This window comes from Arvicola amphibius, chromosome X (assembly GCF_903992535.2).
Source record: "Arvicola amphibius chromosome X, mArvAmp1.2, whole genome shotgun sequence".
NCBI lineage: Eukaryota > Metazoa > Chordata > Mammalia > Rodentia > Cricetidae > Arvicola > Arvicola amphibius.
The window spans coordinates 110265557-110283801 of NC_052065.1; the positions used below are offsets into that span (position 1 = coordinate 110265557).

The 18245-nt window shown below is 44.3% G+C and overlaps 1 protein-coding gene across 1 annotated transcript; it reads left to right on the forward strand.

The window, feature by feature from the left end:
• The first annotated feature begins 1786 nt into the window (after positions 1-1786).
• LOC119804427 (homeobox protein Rhox13-like) lies at positions 1787-4258 on the forward strand. The gene is made up of 3 exons (XM_038315844.1): positions 1787-2199; positions 2880-2925; positions 4139-4258. Exons 1-3 carry the CDS (start codon positions 1787-1789, stop codon positions 4256-4258), a joined length of 579 nt encoding a protein of 192 aa, XP_038171772.1.
• The last annotated feature ends 13987 nt before the right edge of the window (positions 4259-18245 follow it).

Consider the following 18245-nt stretch of genomic DNA (forward strand, 5'->3'; position numbering starts at 1 on the left):
AGTTAGGGAGCTTGCATGGACCCGACCTAGGCCCTCTGCATGTGTGTGACAGTTGTGCAGCTAGCTCTGTTTGTAAGGTTCCTAGCTGTGAGATCAGGACCTGTCCCTGGTGCTTAGCTGAATTTTTGGAACCTATTACCCATGCTGGATTATCTTACCCAGCCTTTATACAGGGGGAAGAGCTTGGTCCTCCCTCAACTTCATGTGCCTTGTTATGTTTAAGACCAAGGGAGGCCCGCCCCTTTCTGGATGGAGACCAAGGAGCAGTGGGTAGAAGGGAAGGGGGATAGATTGGAGTTGGGGAGGGGAGAGGATAAGAGGAGAGGAAGAAGGCAAAACTGTGATCAGTATGTAAAATAAAGGGAAATGTTCATTTAAAAAGAGAAGGAAAGAATCAAATGAGTCCCTATTCAATAACCAGAAACAGATTTAGCCATTCATTTTACATCTATATTGTATGTATACTGTAAAGGTATATGAATACTGATCCCAAAAATTCTCAGAGCAAGAAAACCCCTAGGGAATCTGTCAGGAAGAATAATACTGAACCTCCCCGACTTCCAACCTTGAATAATACAGACACCTATTATTTGTTGAAAATGTGTCACAAGCTATATGTCATAGGCCAAATATTATTCTAAATATTGCCTGAATATTTATGTATTTACCTTCAGTCCAACAGAAGTAAGGGACCAGATGAACACAATCAGTGATAAGAGCTGATGCAAATATTACACGTGAAATTTAACCGAAATTATTAAATATCTGAGGTAATTATTATCATCATTGTTATTAGTTTGGCTTTTTGAGACATGATTTCAATGTCTAATAGTCCTAGATGTCCTGGAAGTAGCTCTTTTTTTCTTTTTTTTTTTTGAGACAGTGTTTTTCCAGAGCTTTGAAACCTGTCCTGGAACTAGCTCTTGTAGCCCAGGCTAGCCTAGAACTCTCAGAGATCTGCTTGCCTCAGCCACTATTGCCCAGCGATGTAATTACTTCTTAAGCAGATCCTTTTTCTTTTGGGGGATCACATCGTTTGTTTGCTTTTCAACAGTGTCATAAGCTAGAATTCTATTCAAACCCAGTCCTAAAACCTTGATGTTGTACTTGAAAAGCAATGGCTGGATAGCATCCAGTGTGCTAACCGGCACTCCTGAACCAGCAGCCACTAAAGCTGACCATGTCCACCCGTTAGTGCTGGGTGGCAGGTGAGGGTCACAGAAATTTTTACATGTTCATTCGAGGATCCTGGAGTCAAGTATGTGCCTTCCTCCCATGCTGCATTTCAACTTATCTTGTACTTCCACACAATCCACCTGTCATCTCCTCACTACATCCTAGAAGAAACAGGCAGCATGCAGACATGCATTAAAGCTCATTCTGGAAGCATGCCCTAGGAGCAAGATTTAACTCCATGCTTCATTTTCACACCCCTTTCAGTCTCCCTCAGGTCATGCTCGTTTGGGCCACACCCACCCTTGGGCGCTAAAACAGACAGCACCTACCTCAGCAAGTGGGCAGAAAGGCCAGTGCAGTCAGCCAGGGCAGTGAGTGGCGGTCACGGAAGTCCTCAGCTCCTTCGTGCAAGCAAGCGCCTGGACGTCCAGCGTAAGAACCCCAGAGAATTGGGGCGCATGCGCGGACCTGCGCATTGACGCATTGACGCAATGACGTCAAGTCACTCTTTGCAACCATTTTGTTTTGTCGGTAGCGGTGCCGAGATTCTAGACCTTGAGGTCAGTCATTCCCGGGATCCTAGTTTTGTTTGTAGTCCACAGTGGTAGTCATGGTCCAGAAGCTTTATTATGAGCATAAATATTATACTCTGCAAGATTGCAAGGAGGAAATAGTTAATGAGAACGGAGTTGTGCCCTCCACCTCAGCCGCGGCCATGGAGGCAGATGGTGGCCATAGTGGAGGCTTCATAGGCCGCCTAAATTTCAAAATCTATGAGAGCAGCCAGGGCCAGGATAGCGAGAGTGTCTCTGAGGAAAGTGATGCCAACGTGAGAGAAAGCAGTAGCCACCCGGATTCTTCTTTGGAGCTTGACCCGGAAGAACTGAACACCTCAGTGGCTGGTGTGGCAAGGATTCCTCGGAGTCACCGGGGTTGTCACAACCTCTTCCATTTCATACCTCGCCAGATCAAGAAAATGGAACGCGTCTTTAAAAAATCCCAGTATCCAGATTTGGCTGCCAGGTATGTGATTTGGACCAAGAGCACCCCAACCTCCCTGGCCTATGGCTCATTTTGAGGTGTCCTTTCGTTCTTCAAGGCCCTGTATTCCCTAAGGCCCTCTTCAAGTCACAGGGGTCTTCTTCTTTAGTGGTGGGTACGGGAGGATGTCCCATGTGGGGCCGAGCTCAGTACCAACATGTAGTGCGGGCGTGAAGCAAGTGTCCTTAGTCAACACCTCTCATTCCAAGTCACATTTTAATTTCTGTGAAATATAGAGACCAGAGTTTAGTGGCCCAAACAACTCACTAGCATCAAGTTCACGAGTGCTGGGCTTATACTTTGTTGGGTGACCTCCTCTCCAGTAGTCTCCTCTTCTTTTCAGGGACTGTGCACCTAGTCATCAACCCCTTTTGATTTCTCTTTCCCCTCCCCTAGTGTTGTTTTTAAATTAGCACTTTGCTCAGCATAGACTTTGACTTTTTTTTAAATTTTTGATAGTTTGTTACAATTATATGTCTCTATCATTTAGAAAGTTTTGCAGGAGATGAATTCATTTCAAAAGTAGGACTGCCTCTGCGAATGAAAGTTAATGCCGAGTGTGAGGGAAGATGTTGATATTTTAGAAGGCATAGAATTCATGTAGGACATTGTATTGCATGTAAAACACTGCATGATAAACATCCGTGGTTCTCTTTACACAGGGAAGAACTTGCAAGAGCTCTGAAAGTGCCTGAAGCAAAACTGAAGGTCAGTGAATCCAAACAAAGCAATTGGACAATCTATAGCCTTCTTTAGGTGTTAGCTAGCCTTGTCCTAGGCAGTTTTATTTATTTTTTTTCTCATTTTTTTATTCAAGATTTCCATCTTCTCCCCTCCTCCTCCCCCGTCCCTCCCCTCCCTTCCACCCATACTCCCACTCCACCCCTCTCCAAAGACAAAGAGCCATCAGGGTTCCCTTCACTATGTTAAGTCCAAGGTCCTCCCAGCTCCCCCTAAGTCCAGGAAGGTGAGCAACCAAACTGACAAGGCTCACGGTGAGCCCGTCCATCCTGTAGAGTTCATGTTCATTGCCTAGGCACTTTTAAATGAATGGATTCTATTTCCTTTTTTCCCTGTTTGAATGTTGGTTTTTTGGCACAGGGTTTCTCTGTGTAACCCTTGCTCTCCTAGATCTCAGGGTTCTATTGACTCCACCCCGCCAATTGCTGAGATTAAAGCACTTGACAAACTGAGCTGTCTTTAACTCTATTTAAACCTTAATTGAAACAGCTCTACATAAAAGGGCCATTATCTCTAGGTGGACAACCTATATAACTTATGTTTTTCATTGGGATGCAATTTTTGACCCTCTGCTGGCCACACACTTAGCCTCCTATGGAAATACTCCTTGCCCCTTTACCTCTTAAATTGCCCCGATCTTTCTATTTTGTGTCTGGAATATCAGGGTTAAAAGTGCTACACTGCATAAAGAAAAAAATGATCATATCTTGGGACGATGGTAATAGATAGTGGCATCCTTTAATGTTAATTTTTCTGGCATTCTGTGTTGTGTCTAGCCAAACACATTGCCAAATAGTTATGTAAGGGTTGAGATGAGGCAGGGACTGATAGGTATGGAAGAACAACACTTAAAACACAAAGGTTAATATTGTGCAGAGCAAGATTCTGGAAGTCTTGCTGAAACAGAGATAGTTTTCTTCATCCTGATGCTGGAGAAATTTGTATAACATGAAAGAATATGCTGGTCAGATTTACCACTTGTGGAAGTCCCCACTGAAGCGTTTATTCTATGGGAAAAAGACAAAATCATGACCCTGTTTGCAGAGGTTAACACACAGCCGGGGCTTGCTTTTGTGAGCTGTGTAGGAAGTTCCATGTTAGGTGCCTTAAGTGAGGTCTCTCTCTTGGCTCTGGGGGTGGAAGCCAATGCTAAAACAATCTTGTCTGCCTCTGATTTTAGGTGTGGTTCGCCAACCGACGAGCCAAAGAGAGGAAGAAGGCAACACTGGTACATCTAGAAAACACACCTCCTGTTCAAGACATAATTATACTTAGGGACATAAAGGAAGATTCTTCCTAGATGGCATTCATCCTTCGTTCAGGAGCCAAATAGCTAATTGGTGACCCATGTGCCCATTGCCAAGATTAACTAAAATTGAATACTCATGTTAAGAATAAAAACATAACCTCCACATGCTTTCTGGTATTTTGTAGGATATGATATAGACTTTCCAGGAAATTCCATTTAAACAGAATGACAAAGTCTAGTTTCATGGGGTAGCGTTTCTAAATCATGAGTGTTTCTTGCATAAATGAATATCCCCAATACATGGTAATTGGGAGACAGTGGGTCACATGAGCCTTCTTGATTCAGGCTCACTTGATCCTTTGAGCAAGAGATTCAGAAGTAATCCTGCAAACAAGAAATCTAAGGAGAATGTGGCACAGACAATATTGATGGTGATGAATACTTTTTATTTGGGGGATAGTAACAATTCTTTTTTTCCTTTCAATGAAAATAGATTTTTAAAAATCATATATTGCTTATGTTTTCCCTTCCCCTTACTCTTCTCAGGTCAACCCCACTTACCCTCCCATCTGGATACATTCCCCTTTCTGCCCCTCTTTGAAAACATCTCAGGTGGGTGGAAGCTGCCCACAGTCAGGCCTGGACCAGCTAAAGACATTCATGTGCAGGAAAGGGTCAATGTGATGAGCAAATGTGAGGAGGAGAAATTGGATGGAACGAATCAGAACGGTTCATGTTCTGTAGAAAGAGGCAGAACAGAAGGAGCGAAGGTGGTGAGGAGCAGGCTGCTGTGGGCAGCCTGCTAACCACCCAGGGCCTTGGTGGTACCAGACCCTGTTGTGCTGCTACCAAGGGTTTGTGGGTTCATGGTGCTACTGCGGGCGGGAACTGTGTTGACATGCATGGGTTTTGCCATAATCAAAGACCACAGGATGCCCTGTGTCTGAGTTGTCACCTGTTGGAAGACCATGCCACTTCAGGGGCTGTACTGATCTGAATGACCTGCACTGCCACCAGTGCCATTGTGACATCATGGAATAGGATGCTGCTGAAGGCCATGTATGGGTCAGTGACCAGGGTCTCTGTGTTGATGTCCATGGCTCCTGGTACAACTGAAGGCCATGCATATGCCTGGTATCTAGGCTATCACCTGGGGCTGTGTTGGTGTCCCTGGGTCATGCTGCTGCTAGAACCATGCCAATCTGAGTACCTGTGCTACCACCTAGGGTCTTGGTTTCGTTCATGTGCAGCTGCTGCCGAAGACCTTCCTGGGTCCATGTCAGAACTGCAGCCAGGGTCTGTGTTGAAGTCCATGTCCTGTGTTGCCACCTAAGGCCACATGGATGCTCAGGTCCTGGACTGCAATAGGGACCTTGTTGGTTTCCAAGCTTCCAGAGCCATGCTGATCTGAGTAACCTGTGCTACCACCCAGGGCCTTGGTGTCATACAGGCCCAAGTAGCTGCTGAGGGCCATGTGTGTGTCCGTGTCCCTATGGCAGGCAGGGTCTGAGTTGATGTCCATGGCTCCTGTTACCACCGAGGTCCATGAAGTTGTCTGGGGTCTGGTCTGCCATCTGAGGCCATGCTGGTTTCCCAGAGTGAAGCCACCTCCAGCGACTGATCTGAGTGACCTGTGCCACCACGTGGGGCTCTGGTGATGTCAGGGCCTAAGCTGCAGCCTAGGGCTATCTCTGGGTCCATGGTCCCACAGCAGCCAGGGTCTGAGTCAATGCTCATGGCATCTGTTGCCACCCAGGGTCATGCAGATGACTAGGGTCTGGTTAGCTACCTCAAACCATGTTGGTGTCTGAGAGCCATGCTGCTACTGGGACCATACTGATCTGGATGACCTGAGCTGCCACAGGTGCCATGGTGACATCTGAGCCAGAGATGATGCAGAAGGAAGGCCATGTCTGGATCTGTGGTCCTGCTGCAGCTGGGGTCTGTGTTGATGTCTGTGGTCTATGTTACCATACAAGGGCACGCATGTTGAAATCCAAGCGCCGTGCTGAGCCTGCCCTGCCCTTCAATAGCCCTGGCAAATTTGTCCCTGAACCTTGCTAGACACTGTAGCAAGAGAGCTGACCCTGACACACACAGGCGAGCTGGCCCCACTGGCCCAGGCATGGGGGGCTGGTCCCTGCACTCAGGAGAGATTGCCCCACCCCTCAACACAGGCATGCAACAGCTGACCCTGATGGAATGGGTGTAGGAGAGAAGATCCACTGATCACCTGAGGGATTTTCTCCAGGATCCAAGACTGACTAGGTCCCCTACCACACAGGGCAAAATCAGGGCTTTGAGTTGCCCACCCTAGCATCTGCCCATCTAGGACCTGCTGGCACATGTGAAGGTTCTTCAGGATCTCCACAACGTGGGGCAGCTTCAGGATAATGGAGAGGAGTTTCAGTGAGGGTCCAGATACAAGAGACCTTTAACCAGACCAATGACTCATCACAATGAACGTTTTCAGGTGAATTTGATTGGACAAAAAGGTTTACTGCATGTCACACAGTGGCTTCCAATGCCACTAAAATAATTGGAGTGGCAGGAAAGTCAGAGGAGTGAAGTGAGTTTTTTGTTTGTTTGGTTGGTTTGGTATTTATTTATTTATTTTTTCCTGGCAAGAAACCACATGGGTAAAGGGAGTCTATAGAGGGACTGGGAAATGAACAGAATTGGGATGCATGTTGTGAATTTCCCAAAGAATAAATAATTACTTATATATTATATGTATAATGTATTCAAACATGCAGGCTTCTATGGAGTAATAATAAAAGAAAATATAAAAAGTAAAATGGAACTTAGCATTTTAATATTGAAGAAAATATTCTGGGTGTGGGATCATTCAGAGATTCACCGTGACCATGAATAAATTTTAATAAGAAGAGGCTTTATCAAATAAATACTAGTGCTGTATGCTCATGACCCCAGGACTACAACTGAGAGCACTCCCTAGATGTAGTCCCTGGACAGAGCTTATGGAGTCAAACCACAAGATTACAATGTATTCTACTGCACATAGGCCGGGTCTAAATGTAACATATATGTCTTGCAGTTGCAGAATCTTATAGAGTTAAATTAAGCCAATAGCTCAGTTTCTTTACTGTTTTGCTTTGCCTTCCTTCCCCTGTCATAAAATCAGGTGGATCACCAAATAACTGATGGAGAGGAATGTTTGTTTTTAAATCATGTTGAGGTCAAGAGCCATAAGCCAACCCCAGAGCCAACTCATTAATAAAATAGACCAGCATAAAATAATATTCCAGTATTAATAATATCTTAACAATATTCAGATCACTGTAAAATGGAATCCAGTAACCAGGCAGGGACCTGGTTATCAAATACCAAAGCAGGCAGGGCAGGCAAGTAGGGCAGCATCAGCTGTGGTAGTAACCTTAGTGATAGTCCTCCCTTGCTGGATCTGCCCTTCATCTCCCCCATCACCAGGTAGGCCCTGGGTTCCCCCAAAGTGCCTCACTTCTGAAGGTACCTAGTAGTCATCTACAACTGCTGTGGACCAGTAATTTCCTGTTTTGATTTCCCACATGCAGACATTCAATTTGACCAATACCATTTGTTGAAGAGGCTATCTTTTATTCAGACTGTATTTCTGGCCTCTTTATCAAAAGTAATAGGGACAACCTTCAAAAGAGGATGCCTGTGCTTTAAGGTGGAGACAGCAGGCAACAGCTGTCAGTACGTCCTGGTCTGTCATCAATCAGGTCCTGAATCTCTTCTCAGGAAGACATAATCCTACTAGGTGTGCATGATGACCCTGGGGATGAATATTTGAAGAGAATAATTTGAAGAGATCTGCTGCAGCATTTAAAGGTGTCAGACCTGCAGATCCCAAAGCTGCAGGATCTCCACAACACAGGACAATGACAGGATATCTAAAAAGGAGTCCCAGCGAGGTCCCATCATCAATGGTAGAGCACAAAGAAGAGGCCTCAGCCAGACAAATGACCCATTACAATGAACACTTGCATGTCTACACTTTAATCAATTATAACATCTTTCATTATCTCTTACAATATCTGTTACTTCCATACTTCCCTGATACCAGGACATCTTTTGTTCCACTTCAGGAACTAAATACAAAGGACATTTATTCTTCATTCTATTTACAATCTATTTCTCCTTTGACATCTGCGTCCCCTCTCCTTTTGGCAGACCATTGTTTTGTCCTGTTTACTCAAATCTATTGGCCAAGTCTCTCCATGATTAGACATAGCTCACTGCCTGGCAGTGGTAGAAAACTCAGGTCCCTCTAGTATGTTTTCTGTGCATATGTCCTGAATATGGATATAGCATTCCATTTTTCCAAATCCTCATTTCCCAGGGAATTGTGTCTTTACCTTTTTTCCCCAGGCTTTGGAGTCTGTTTGCTTTTTCCCTATCTACTGAATTCCTGGCCTGTCTCTGGCAGGTATGGGCAACATGCGTCTGTAAAACCTCTCAAAAGATGCCTGCTCTAGAGAACATAACACCAGCCTGGAGGGAAAGAAACAAAGCTCAGCCCTTGAGCACATCTCCAGGAAACCATCAGAAGTCAAAATGAAGTATCCTTGATTTAGAAAACATGACTTCTAGTAGAGGTGGCATACTTTCTCTATTTATTTCTCTGTTGGAGGGGATCTAGTCAGCTCCATTGAGATGTCACTAGAAAACATGCTTGAGCCACGCTGACAGAGGTTATTGAGTTCCTTAGCCTACCAGTGGTCTTTTGCCCAACTATGAAGGAGGCAGACCAGTCTGTGTTGAAGTTGTGAACAAGAGTCAGATTTACAGGACTCTTTGTGTAATGCTGCTTCTGTTGTTGATTGCATCTCATCAAACCACTTAAAATCAGGTCTGTCAGTCCATGATACAATCTGATCATAAATGAAAAAATTCCTGAGAGAGAAAAAGAGGTCAATGACAAAATAGGGAGAAAATAACCTTCAAAATAGTGTAAAATAATCATCGGGCTCCCTCTTCTGGATCGGATGACTTTGTAACAAACACTATCTCAAAGGAGATTGATGCACTCCTACAGGGGATGGAGTTTTAATAGGTGTTCCATTGTACATCTGCATGGTAATGCTGCCTCTGTATCACCTGGTGAGTTTGGAGATAAATTGGACTTTTATCCAGACCAGTTGGATTGCATAGATAAATGGGACACTGGGAGGAATTTGCATTTCTTGTACCGTTTATATGCCACAACACAGGTGACTGTAATCCCAACACCCCCTGTCATCAAGACAGCTGGAAAATACATGACTTTCCCTGATTAGGGAAACCTATTAGTTTCATTCTTATGATTCTCTGTGTGGAATAAAATGCTGCTATCACTCTATCACTATGCTATTTATATGCTCCCCACTTGCTTGTGTCTCTAAAGCATGATAGGAAATGTAATGAATTTATGTGATGGCAAAAACATAGAGCCAGTTCATGTTAGCTTCTTGGGGCATAAAAATCACCAGTATGGCTGTAGTTAAGGAAGATAATGTGTGCCAGGCAGTGGTGACACACACCTCTAGTCCTAGCACTTGGGAGGCAGAGCTAAAAGAATCTCTGTGAATTTGAGGCCAGCCTTGTCTACAGAGAGAGTTCAAAGACAGAGATACACAGAGCAACCCTGTATCAAAAAAGCAAAGATAGATAGATAGATAGATAGATAGATAGATAGATAGATAGATAGATAATATGAAAGGAAGAAAATGTGCTCTATGAAAATATTTCTCAATACCTTGGTTCTATATTGCCGTGCAACAAGACAATAAGAATTTGCAAGGTTACTGTTGATTTTGGCACCAACAGTACAAGACATTGGGTCTGTCAGAGGCTATTGCTCAAGGGAAGGAAATTTAGCATGTAGCAATGCATGTAGCAAATGCATATCTCTTCACTCAGATGATGGTCAGCTTTTATTATATGGCACGGATTATAAAATGATGTGGTGGTTTGAATGAGACACCCCCACAGTCTCAGGCTTTATGGGGAACCCTGTTAGCCAACCATCTTTAAGAGGTGGGTCTTGGTTAAGGCATAGCAAATCTTAGAGCTATCAACAAGGTTATTCAACCTATAGGCCCTCTACACTCTCAATTCCTCTACCTTCTCTGTTCCCAAAGGGATGGCCTCATATAGTTATTGATTTAAAGGATTGTTTTTTCACTATACCTTTACAAGAAAAGGATAGAGAAAAATTAGCCTTCACAGTGCCGAATTATAATAATTCTCAGCCTATTAGGAAAAATAACTATCAAATAAGGATCGTCATGAAAATATATGGTTTATGATATCAGGTAATGGATACACACACACACACACACACACACACACACATATATATATATATACATATATATATATATATATGTACATGATTTTTGTAGTTTGACAATGGCTCTGTATGTCTTTAAATCCAAGCCTGTTGTTGAAAGGAACATTCAGAGTTTCTATCTCATATCTGGATCCATATGGTATGGCAAAGAAAGAAGACTTTAGGAAAAATTTTACTTTCTCCATGTCTATTTTGTCTATATCTTATTCTTTATTGAATGTAAGGGTCTATGACTACTGTTCACCTTTTCCAGGATGAACAATAGATTTTCCTACAATGTTTTATCCTACAGTAATCTTTGAAGTTTCCAGGATGATGATGAGGCACCATAGCAACAATTCCACCTGGTTGAGACGACATCATGATGCTGATAGCCCTACTGTAAGACTGATTGTTTGGGTACCAGCTGCTTAAATGGTGCACCTTTTCAAGGTGTTCCAGCCCGAACTCCAAATAAGAACTTTGGAACAATACTCTGTTGACTACATACAAATCGATAACAACTATAGTCAACGTTAATTGTGAAAGTTAACCATGACTTTACATTTGCAGGATCCCATAAAGAGAACATTGCCCCCATGACAGCGGGAAGCAATTCTGAGGACAATGCCTCCTCTCCAAAAATGTTTGTCCTCGGGGTTGAGAACACCATTTAGGGGTTTTTGATTTTTACTTGTATTAGGCAGAGGGTTGGGGTGGAAAAAAGTTTGTTCAATTAAATGCTGGGATAATAATAATGGGTAATAGAGTGAATTCTTGTGAGCTATTATTTAAGTATACTTTAATTGGTATACTTTTTGTACAGTGATACAAATTATATGTACATTGATCAAATTATATTTGTTATCTCTGTTTACAATATTTGTGCACCTATGCAAGTTAACTTGTCAGATTGTATATATACATGTTTCAACCTCAGTTTAGGACATTTTGCATATTGATACAAGTTTTAGGGGCAATATCTTTGGCAAGGCCCTAACAAAGCTGAGGGGGACTGTGTTGATGTCTGTGGCTCCTGTTGCCACCAAGGTCTGTGCAGAAACTGTACTGTGGGCCAACACTTGAGGTCATGTTGGTATTCGAGGGTCATGGTGCAGCCTGGGCAATATAAAGGCCTCTTCCAGCAAATTCTCATTTTGTCATTTTTCAGAGAGAACTGATTAGAAGTGACCTAATCTTGTCAAAACATTAAAGGTTGTTTAAGGGCCCCCTAGTGTTGTTATGCCATGGCTGGTGATACACATGGAAGGCCTGCCCTTTTCTGAAGGGAAAGGAGGGGGGAGGTTGAGGAGAGGGACTGGGAGAAAAGGAGGGAAGGAGAGGAAAATGTGGCCACGCTGGGAAAAATAATTAATAGTTCAAAGAGATAAAGAACCCCTAGTGCAGCCAGGGGAGATCGCATAGTGCTTAGAAGGACCCGATGGCATTCCTGAAGATGAGATTCCAAGCCCTGTTACTCACATGAGGGAAGGAGAGAACAGACTCTCAGATTTCCCTCTTCATCCACATGTTCACGTGTGCCATGCTCACACATAGTTAAAGTAAGCACGGTTCTAATAAGAAACTGGAGCTGAGAAAAGCCTGGGAATTGACTATATATGTGTCTGGCTAGGGGTTCTCAACCTTCCTAAGACTGTGACCCTTCAATACAGTTCCTCATGTTGTGACCCCCAACCATAAAATTACTCCATTTCTACTGTATAACTGTCATTTTTTACTATTATGAGTAGTTATGGAAATACCTCTATTTATCAATGGTCTTACACAGTCAACCTCTGTGAAAAGGCTCTTTGGTCCCAAAAGGAGTTGTACTCACAGTTTGAGAACAGCAGCTGTAGGTCATCTCTAATATCTGCATCCTCATCCACACTGCTCTGGACCACTATGACAGTACTGAGGAGAAACAGAAAAGGCAGGTAGGTGTAGGAAGATTTTTCTGTCTCTCCTGCCAGCTCCCGTATCACAAAACTGAGAATTACTATTCATTGTGAAAGCTCAGCCAATAGCTTAGGCTTGTTTCTAACTAGCGCTTACAACTTAAATTAACCCACTCCTTTTGATCTACATTCTTTTATGTGGGTCAATTGCTTATACATTTTGGTGCCCATGATGCCTCCTATGCACCTGACTGGTGACTCACAATGTCTCTGCCCTTCTTCTTCTAGCATTCTCTCTACCCTGAATATCCTGCCTAGCGACTGGTCACTTAGCTTTCTATTAAACCTATGAAAGTGACACATGTCCACAGTGTAAAGAAATGTTCCACAATAGGCAGGTGTCGAATCCTGAAGTTTCCTCATGCATGGTAGCAGAGAACACACCCACATTCTTTGAGGGGAGGGGATAATTTGGAGGGGAACAAAAACTACATCAAAGTAAAGGAATCATCAATGGTCCCTTGAGAAATCGTCCTGAATTTCATGGATCAGTTTGCACATCTTTTTAAATGATAGTATGGACTGGAGAGATGGCTCAGTGGTTAATGGCATTTACTGCTCTTGTAGAGGACACAGGCTCATTCCCACCACCCACATGGCGAGTTAGAGAGATCTATAGCTTCAGTTAAGCTCCAGGCCCAAGGGATTTGACACCCTCTTCTGATCTCCACAGATACAAGGCAGATACATGCCACACACACCTACATGCTGGCAAAACCCTCATACACATGAAAATAATCAAATCCTTAAAAGAAGGTGCTGGTGTTTATTAATTGTTTTAGAAACAAGTGTAAGGAGATGGCCACTGTGCATGAGCATGTCTTACTCCATGTTGATAAAGGGAATCAACAGTGGAGGGAGATTGGAATGCTGGCACCAGTCTATTCTATAACAGACATCTGCATGCAGGGAAGACCCAGAGGATTGTTGTTCTGGAATACTGTAGAAAGCAGACTTGCGAATAGCATGACTGAAGAGTATCAACATGGCTCTTGCTCACGTGTCACACTTCCCAGTAGAAGTCAGGGTTCTCAAGAGAATAAGTCAAAGGCAATGAATCTACTTGGATTTTAGAGTAACTAAAACCAAGAGACAGCACTTGATCCCCAAAGGCAGGTGAGTGGTCAACAGGGGCAGGGTCATGATTACAGTAGACAGATGAATGTAGACCTATTTGCTGGTACCTGCACCAGGTGTTTTGAGAAGTGAAACTCAAAGAAAGTTCACAAATTAGCCTCAGTCTGTACAGGTAGCTGTACTTGAGAGCTATAAGGGTATATCCAGTGAACAGGTAAAGGCCAGCCTTGTCAGATTGCCAAGGCTCATTAGTAAATGGAGCACCAAGCCAGTCTGAAGCAGTGACTAGTATCATGTAGCCAGGAATGAGAATGTTGCCTTCATCCCCTAATCTTATACCTGGGGAGAATAAAACCGAGAGGTAAATCTATGTTTCAAAAATCACACAGCAAGTTGAGAGGGAAACACAGCAGGGGGCTGTGAGAAACTCTGTTGGAAAAGAATGTGGACTATAAGAGAAGATGGACAACACCAGGAGAACATGGTCCTTTGAATCAACTAAGCATAGCTCAGATGCGCTCACAGACTGAAACAGCAAGCAAAGGTCCTGCAAGGGTCTGTACTAGGTCACCTGTGTGAATCTGGTGGCTGTTAGCTTGGTGTTCTTGAGGGGCTCCTTAGAGTGGAAGACTCTTTAACCTGCTTTTGTGAATGTTTTCCTCCTGTTGGGTTGTCTTGTCCATCATTTGTATGACGGCTTTTGCCTAGACTTATTCTATCTCATTTTATCCTGTTTGACTGTTTTCTCTTAGAGGCTTGCTATTCTCTGAAAAGGAAATGGAGGAGAGGGGATCTGGGGGAGATGTGAGGTCGAAAAGTTAGGAAGTGGAGGTAGGAAAATCTGTGGTCAGGATGTATTGTATGAGAGAAGAATCTATTTTCAATGAAACATTTTTAAATGTGGATTGCACCTGAAGAATGACACTAAAATCTACCCTGTCCTCTCCACATCCACAAAGCATACACATACAGGAACTCACAACAGCAATGTGCATCCGTGCACCCGACCATGTGGCTACACATAAAAATGATGTCTCACATACAATAATGTATTCATATTTTCAAGTTCAGTTTACTTTCAGATGCCTTCCAATTTCCATGATTTTCTTTGTAGTATTTATATTGGCATCTGCTTCTCTAATGTACAACCTGCCTGAATGATCTACTGGGTTCTTCTGCACGAGGAAAATTTCATGGAGATCAAGGATTAAACAGCAGAGACAAGCTCCTTGGTAAAGGCCTCCGAGGAATTTTCTGTGTATCCTTTCTTCTGCACTTGCCCAATCTCCGCGGTGGACTCTGTCATGGAAGGTTTTTTTCTGTTTGGTCTCTCTTATTGCCCTGGAACTTCAATAAAGGTTTAGAAGATTTATTTCTGTTAATCAAGAGAAAAAGCAGGGACAGGCAGGTGACAAGGAAACTATGGGAACAATGGGATGCAGGAGGAAGAGAACACGATTCCCTAAAATCATGTCCCAGGCCACGTTCAGACCTGAGAAAGTCACAGTGAGGGACTGAGAACACTGACAATCCAGGGAAACTCGGGCAGGGTGATCTGCTGCCCTGGAAGCCCAATGCCATGTGACAATACACAAGGCAGAAGGAAACTTAGCGGATGACAGTGACCCCTAACTGAAGCTGTTGGGACAAGGACCTGTGTATCAGTATTGGCAGTCCCCACTACCATCTCCAAGCTGTTTCTCCTTATAAAACAGGTTTCTCTGCACTGCAGTACAACACTAGTGCACACAGCTCCTGTCCCACCTACGGTGATGATGGAGACACAGTATATTTGCTGCATTTCTGCCTCAGCTGTCTCAGCCCCTCTGCCTTGGCTTCTATTTCTGTCTGAACCCCTGGAACTTGGGGGAGGGGGCTTTTCTAAAAGCGCGATGAGAAAGGATGTAAACACTTACGACCCTCTCCACCTTCTTCCTGACCCCTCATTGCTGTTCTCGCTTCTCCTCAAGGAGATGGAGTAAGGACACCGAGAGAAGAGGTACCCATGGGAAAGTATGGGGCACACCCTCTCATGGTCACACCCCTGAACTGCATCAGGACGAAGATAGGAAAGGTAGGCTTTGGAGTTCAAAAACACTGCCAGCTTCTCTTCCTGTTCAGGCTTCTCATCCACGGAGTCAGAGGGGACGCCAAGGGCTCAGAGTCACTAGAAGTGGGAAAAGGCGCTGGACATTCGGAACCCGGCCCAGCCCAGGTACAGCATCTCCATTTAGTTCCACCCATCTGTAAGTACAGTCTCATGCTGGCAGGCTGCAATGGGGGCTGCTGAAGGAATAATGCAGAGAGGCATTTGTTCTCTGATGCTCTACCTGAGGAAGTCACTGTTTACAGTGTGGCTCAGGTAATGTGTCATATGACTGTGAAGAAAGAGCATGACTAAAACAGGAAACCTCCTGAGGCTGTCTGGGCTCCAAGCAGGAGATTTGTCTTTGCCCCTCTTGGTCTTGTTGTAGCACATCTGGTCCTCCAGGGGGAGACAAACGCCGCTGGCTTCAGCTCTCAGGCCTTCTTCTGTGGGTTCCCTGCAGTCAGCTGTCTGGATCAGGGTCTCCTGCAGATTTACTCCAGGCTTTGGCACTTCATGGGGTCGGGTCTTCTTGGAACTTCTGTATAGATGCATCAGGATGCACGGGCCTGAATGCAGCCATCGGGGAAAATCAGGTGGTAGTTTAGGTTTCCTTTGGTTCATGGCCCATACTTGGGGACAACTGCTTCAGGCAATGTTTCCCTTGAAGGTGGGGAAATCAAACTAACATGAAGGGAGGCTCTTGAAGCTGGGCAGAGGGAATTGGAGAAACAAATGTTGTTTGGCCAATAGCCTAAGCGTATTTCTGGCTAACTCATATCCTTATCTAATCCATCTCTATTAACCTGTGTATTGCCACGTGGCTTTGGATTAACAGCTAAAGTTCTGGCATCCATCTCTGGAGGAGCTACATAGCTTCTCTCTTGCTCTGCTCTTCTTTCTCCCAGCATTCAGTTTAGTTTTCCCTGCCTAGCTCTGTTCTCATATAACTTGCTATAGGCCCAACGCAGTTTCTTCATTAACCAATTATATCCACAACATACAGAGGGGAATCCCACATCACATAATTGCTGTGCCATTTTTCTATGCCTTTATTCTGGGATTTCTATGGCCCCAAGAGATGTGCGTTAGTTTGGAATGTTATGTTGTAGGATTGACACTTGCTGGATAAGGATACACATCCCAATGGGGTCATCTTCTCATGTGTATATTAGACACAAATGTGACCAACTGTCATGAATGAGTAGCTGCGGGTGCTCTATCTGGCCCCAAACCAAGACCTGATTAGGAGCAATGGGCCCCTCCCTCACTGTGCTTTGTTCTCTACAGAGGAATCTTCCTCTGCATTTGTAGGGCCCTGATCCATAGGCCTACTTTGTGTGGCCAGGCACTGTCAATTTCTCAGGAAAATATTAAGAGCCTGACTGCATTCTGTGTAGACCACAGGGAGTCTTTCTCTCCAGCTCCAACTCACACACCCCACATCTGTTCTGAATCTACCTTCCTTCTAGTTCCTTTTCCTGTCCCTAATCCAGCATCCACCTCGGTGTTTATAATCCCAGCACCAGTGTTCCCAGTTCCTCTTAGAATAGAAGGATGTTGTCTCAAGGTTCCTGTCACTGTGACAAAACACCATGAAAAATGGAAGTTGGGGAGGAAAGGTTTTATATGACATACACTTCAGCATTGCTGTTCATCACTGAGGGAAGTAGGGACAGGAACCCCAACAGGGCAGGTTCACAGACACAGGATCTAATGAGGAGGCCATGGAGGAGTGCTGCTTACCGGATTGCTTTCCATGGCTTACTCAGGCTGCTTTCTTATAGAACCCAGGAACACCAGCCCAGGAATCGCACCTCCCTCTGAAATCCGGGCTCTTGCCTGTTGATCAATAATTGAGAAAATGCCTTAGATTTAAACCTCATGAAGGCATTTTCTCAACTGGGGCTCCTTCTTCTCTGATGGCTCTAGCCTTTGTCAGGATGACACACAAAATCATACATGTTATCTGGCATCTGGACACTCTTGCTGTGAGGATCACGTCCTCCATCTCTCTGCCGTGCCTCTATCATCCACAAACTTTCCTAATACAAGGTTGTACTACAGCCAGTCTATCTGCCCCTCCTCTGTCACACCAGACTTCTGGATGTGTGTCCTCAGTACACAGCCCTGTTTACCCATCTTCTCTACTGCAAAGTCCAGATTCCCTCGTTACCTGTACTCAGTTTAGAAAGCGGCTTTAACACATCCTACTGCACCCTCTTTTCTAGAGTCTGCCACATCTCACAAGTAGTCACAGCATCAAAAGCAGCTCATGCCTTGGCCACGTTCTCACAGGTCATGTGCTCTAACCCCACGACATACACCACCATGCTAATGCCACCCTGATGTGTCCTCCCTGCTGGAACTCCGGCATAACTCTCTCTATAGGCTTTCAACACTGCCTCTCCTCTAATCAACCTTGGGCTAACACAGCCGATTGCTCCCTGTATGCTCCCTGCAACCTATGTCTACCAGTAACTTGGCCTGGTTCACCTGCTGAGAATCCTTTGCCTCTCCTGCCTGACCTTGGAGGAATTGATCGATATGCCTCTTGTGCATCTCGGGCATAGGTGGGGAGGAAGAGAGGAAGCCTCTTTC

What these genes read in the sequence shown, in the direction of transcription:
- LOC119804427 (XM_038315844.1), top strand. Translation starts at nt 1,787, where the DNA reads ATGGTCCAGAAGCTTTATTATGAGCATAAATATTATACTCTGCAAGAT. An exon ending in TATCCAGATTTGGCTGCCAG is followed by an intron (nt 2,200 to 2,879) that starts GTATGTGATTTG and finishes CTCTTTACACAG; the next exon opens with GGAAGAACTTGCAAGAGCTC. An exon ending in TGCCTGAAGCAAAACTGAAG is followed by an intron (nt 2,926 to 4,138) that starts GTCAGTGAATCC and finishes CTCTGATTTTAG; the next exon opens with GTGTGGTTCGCCAACCGACG.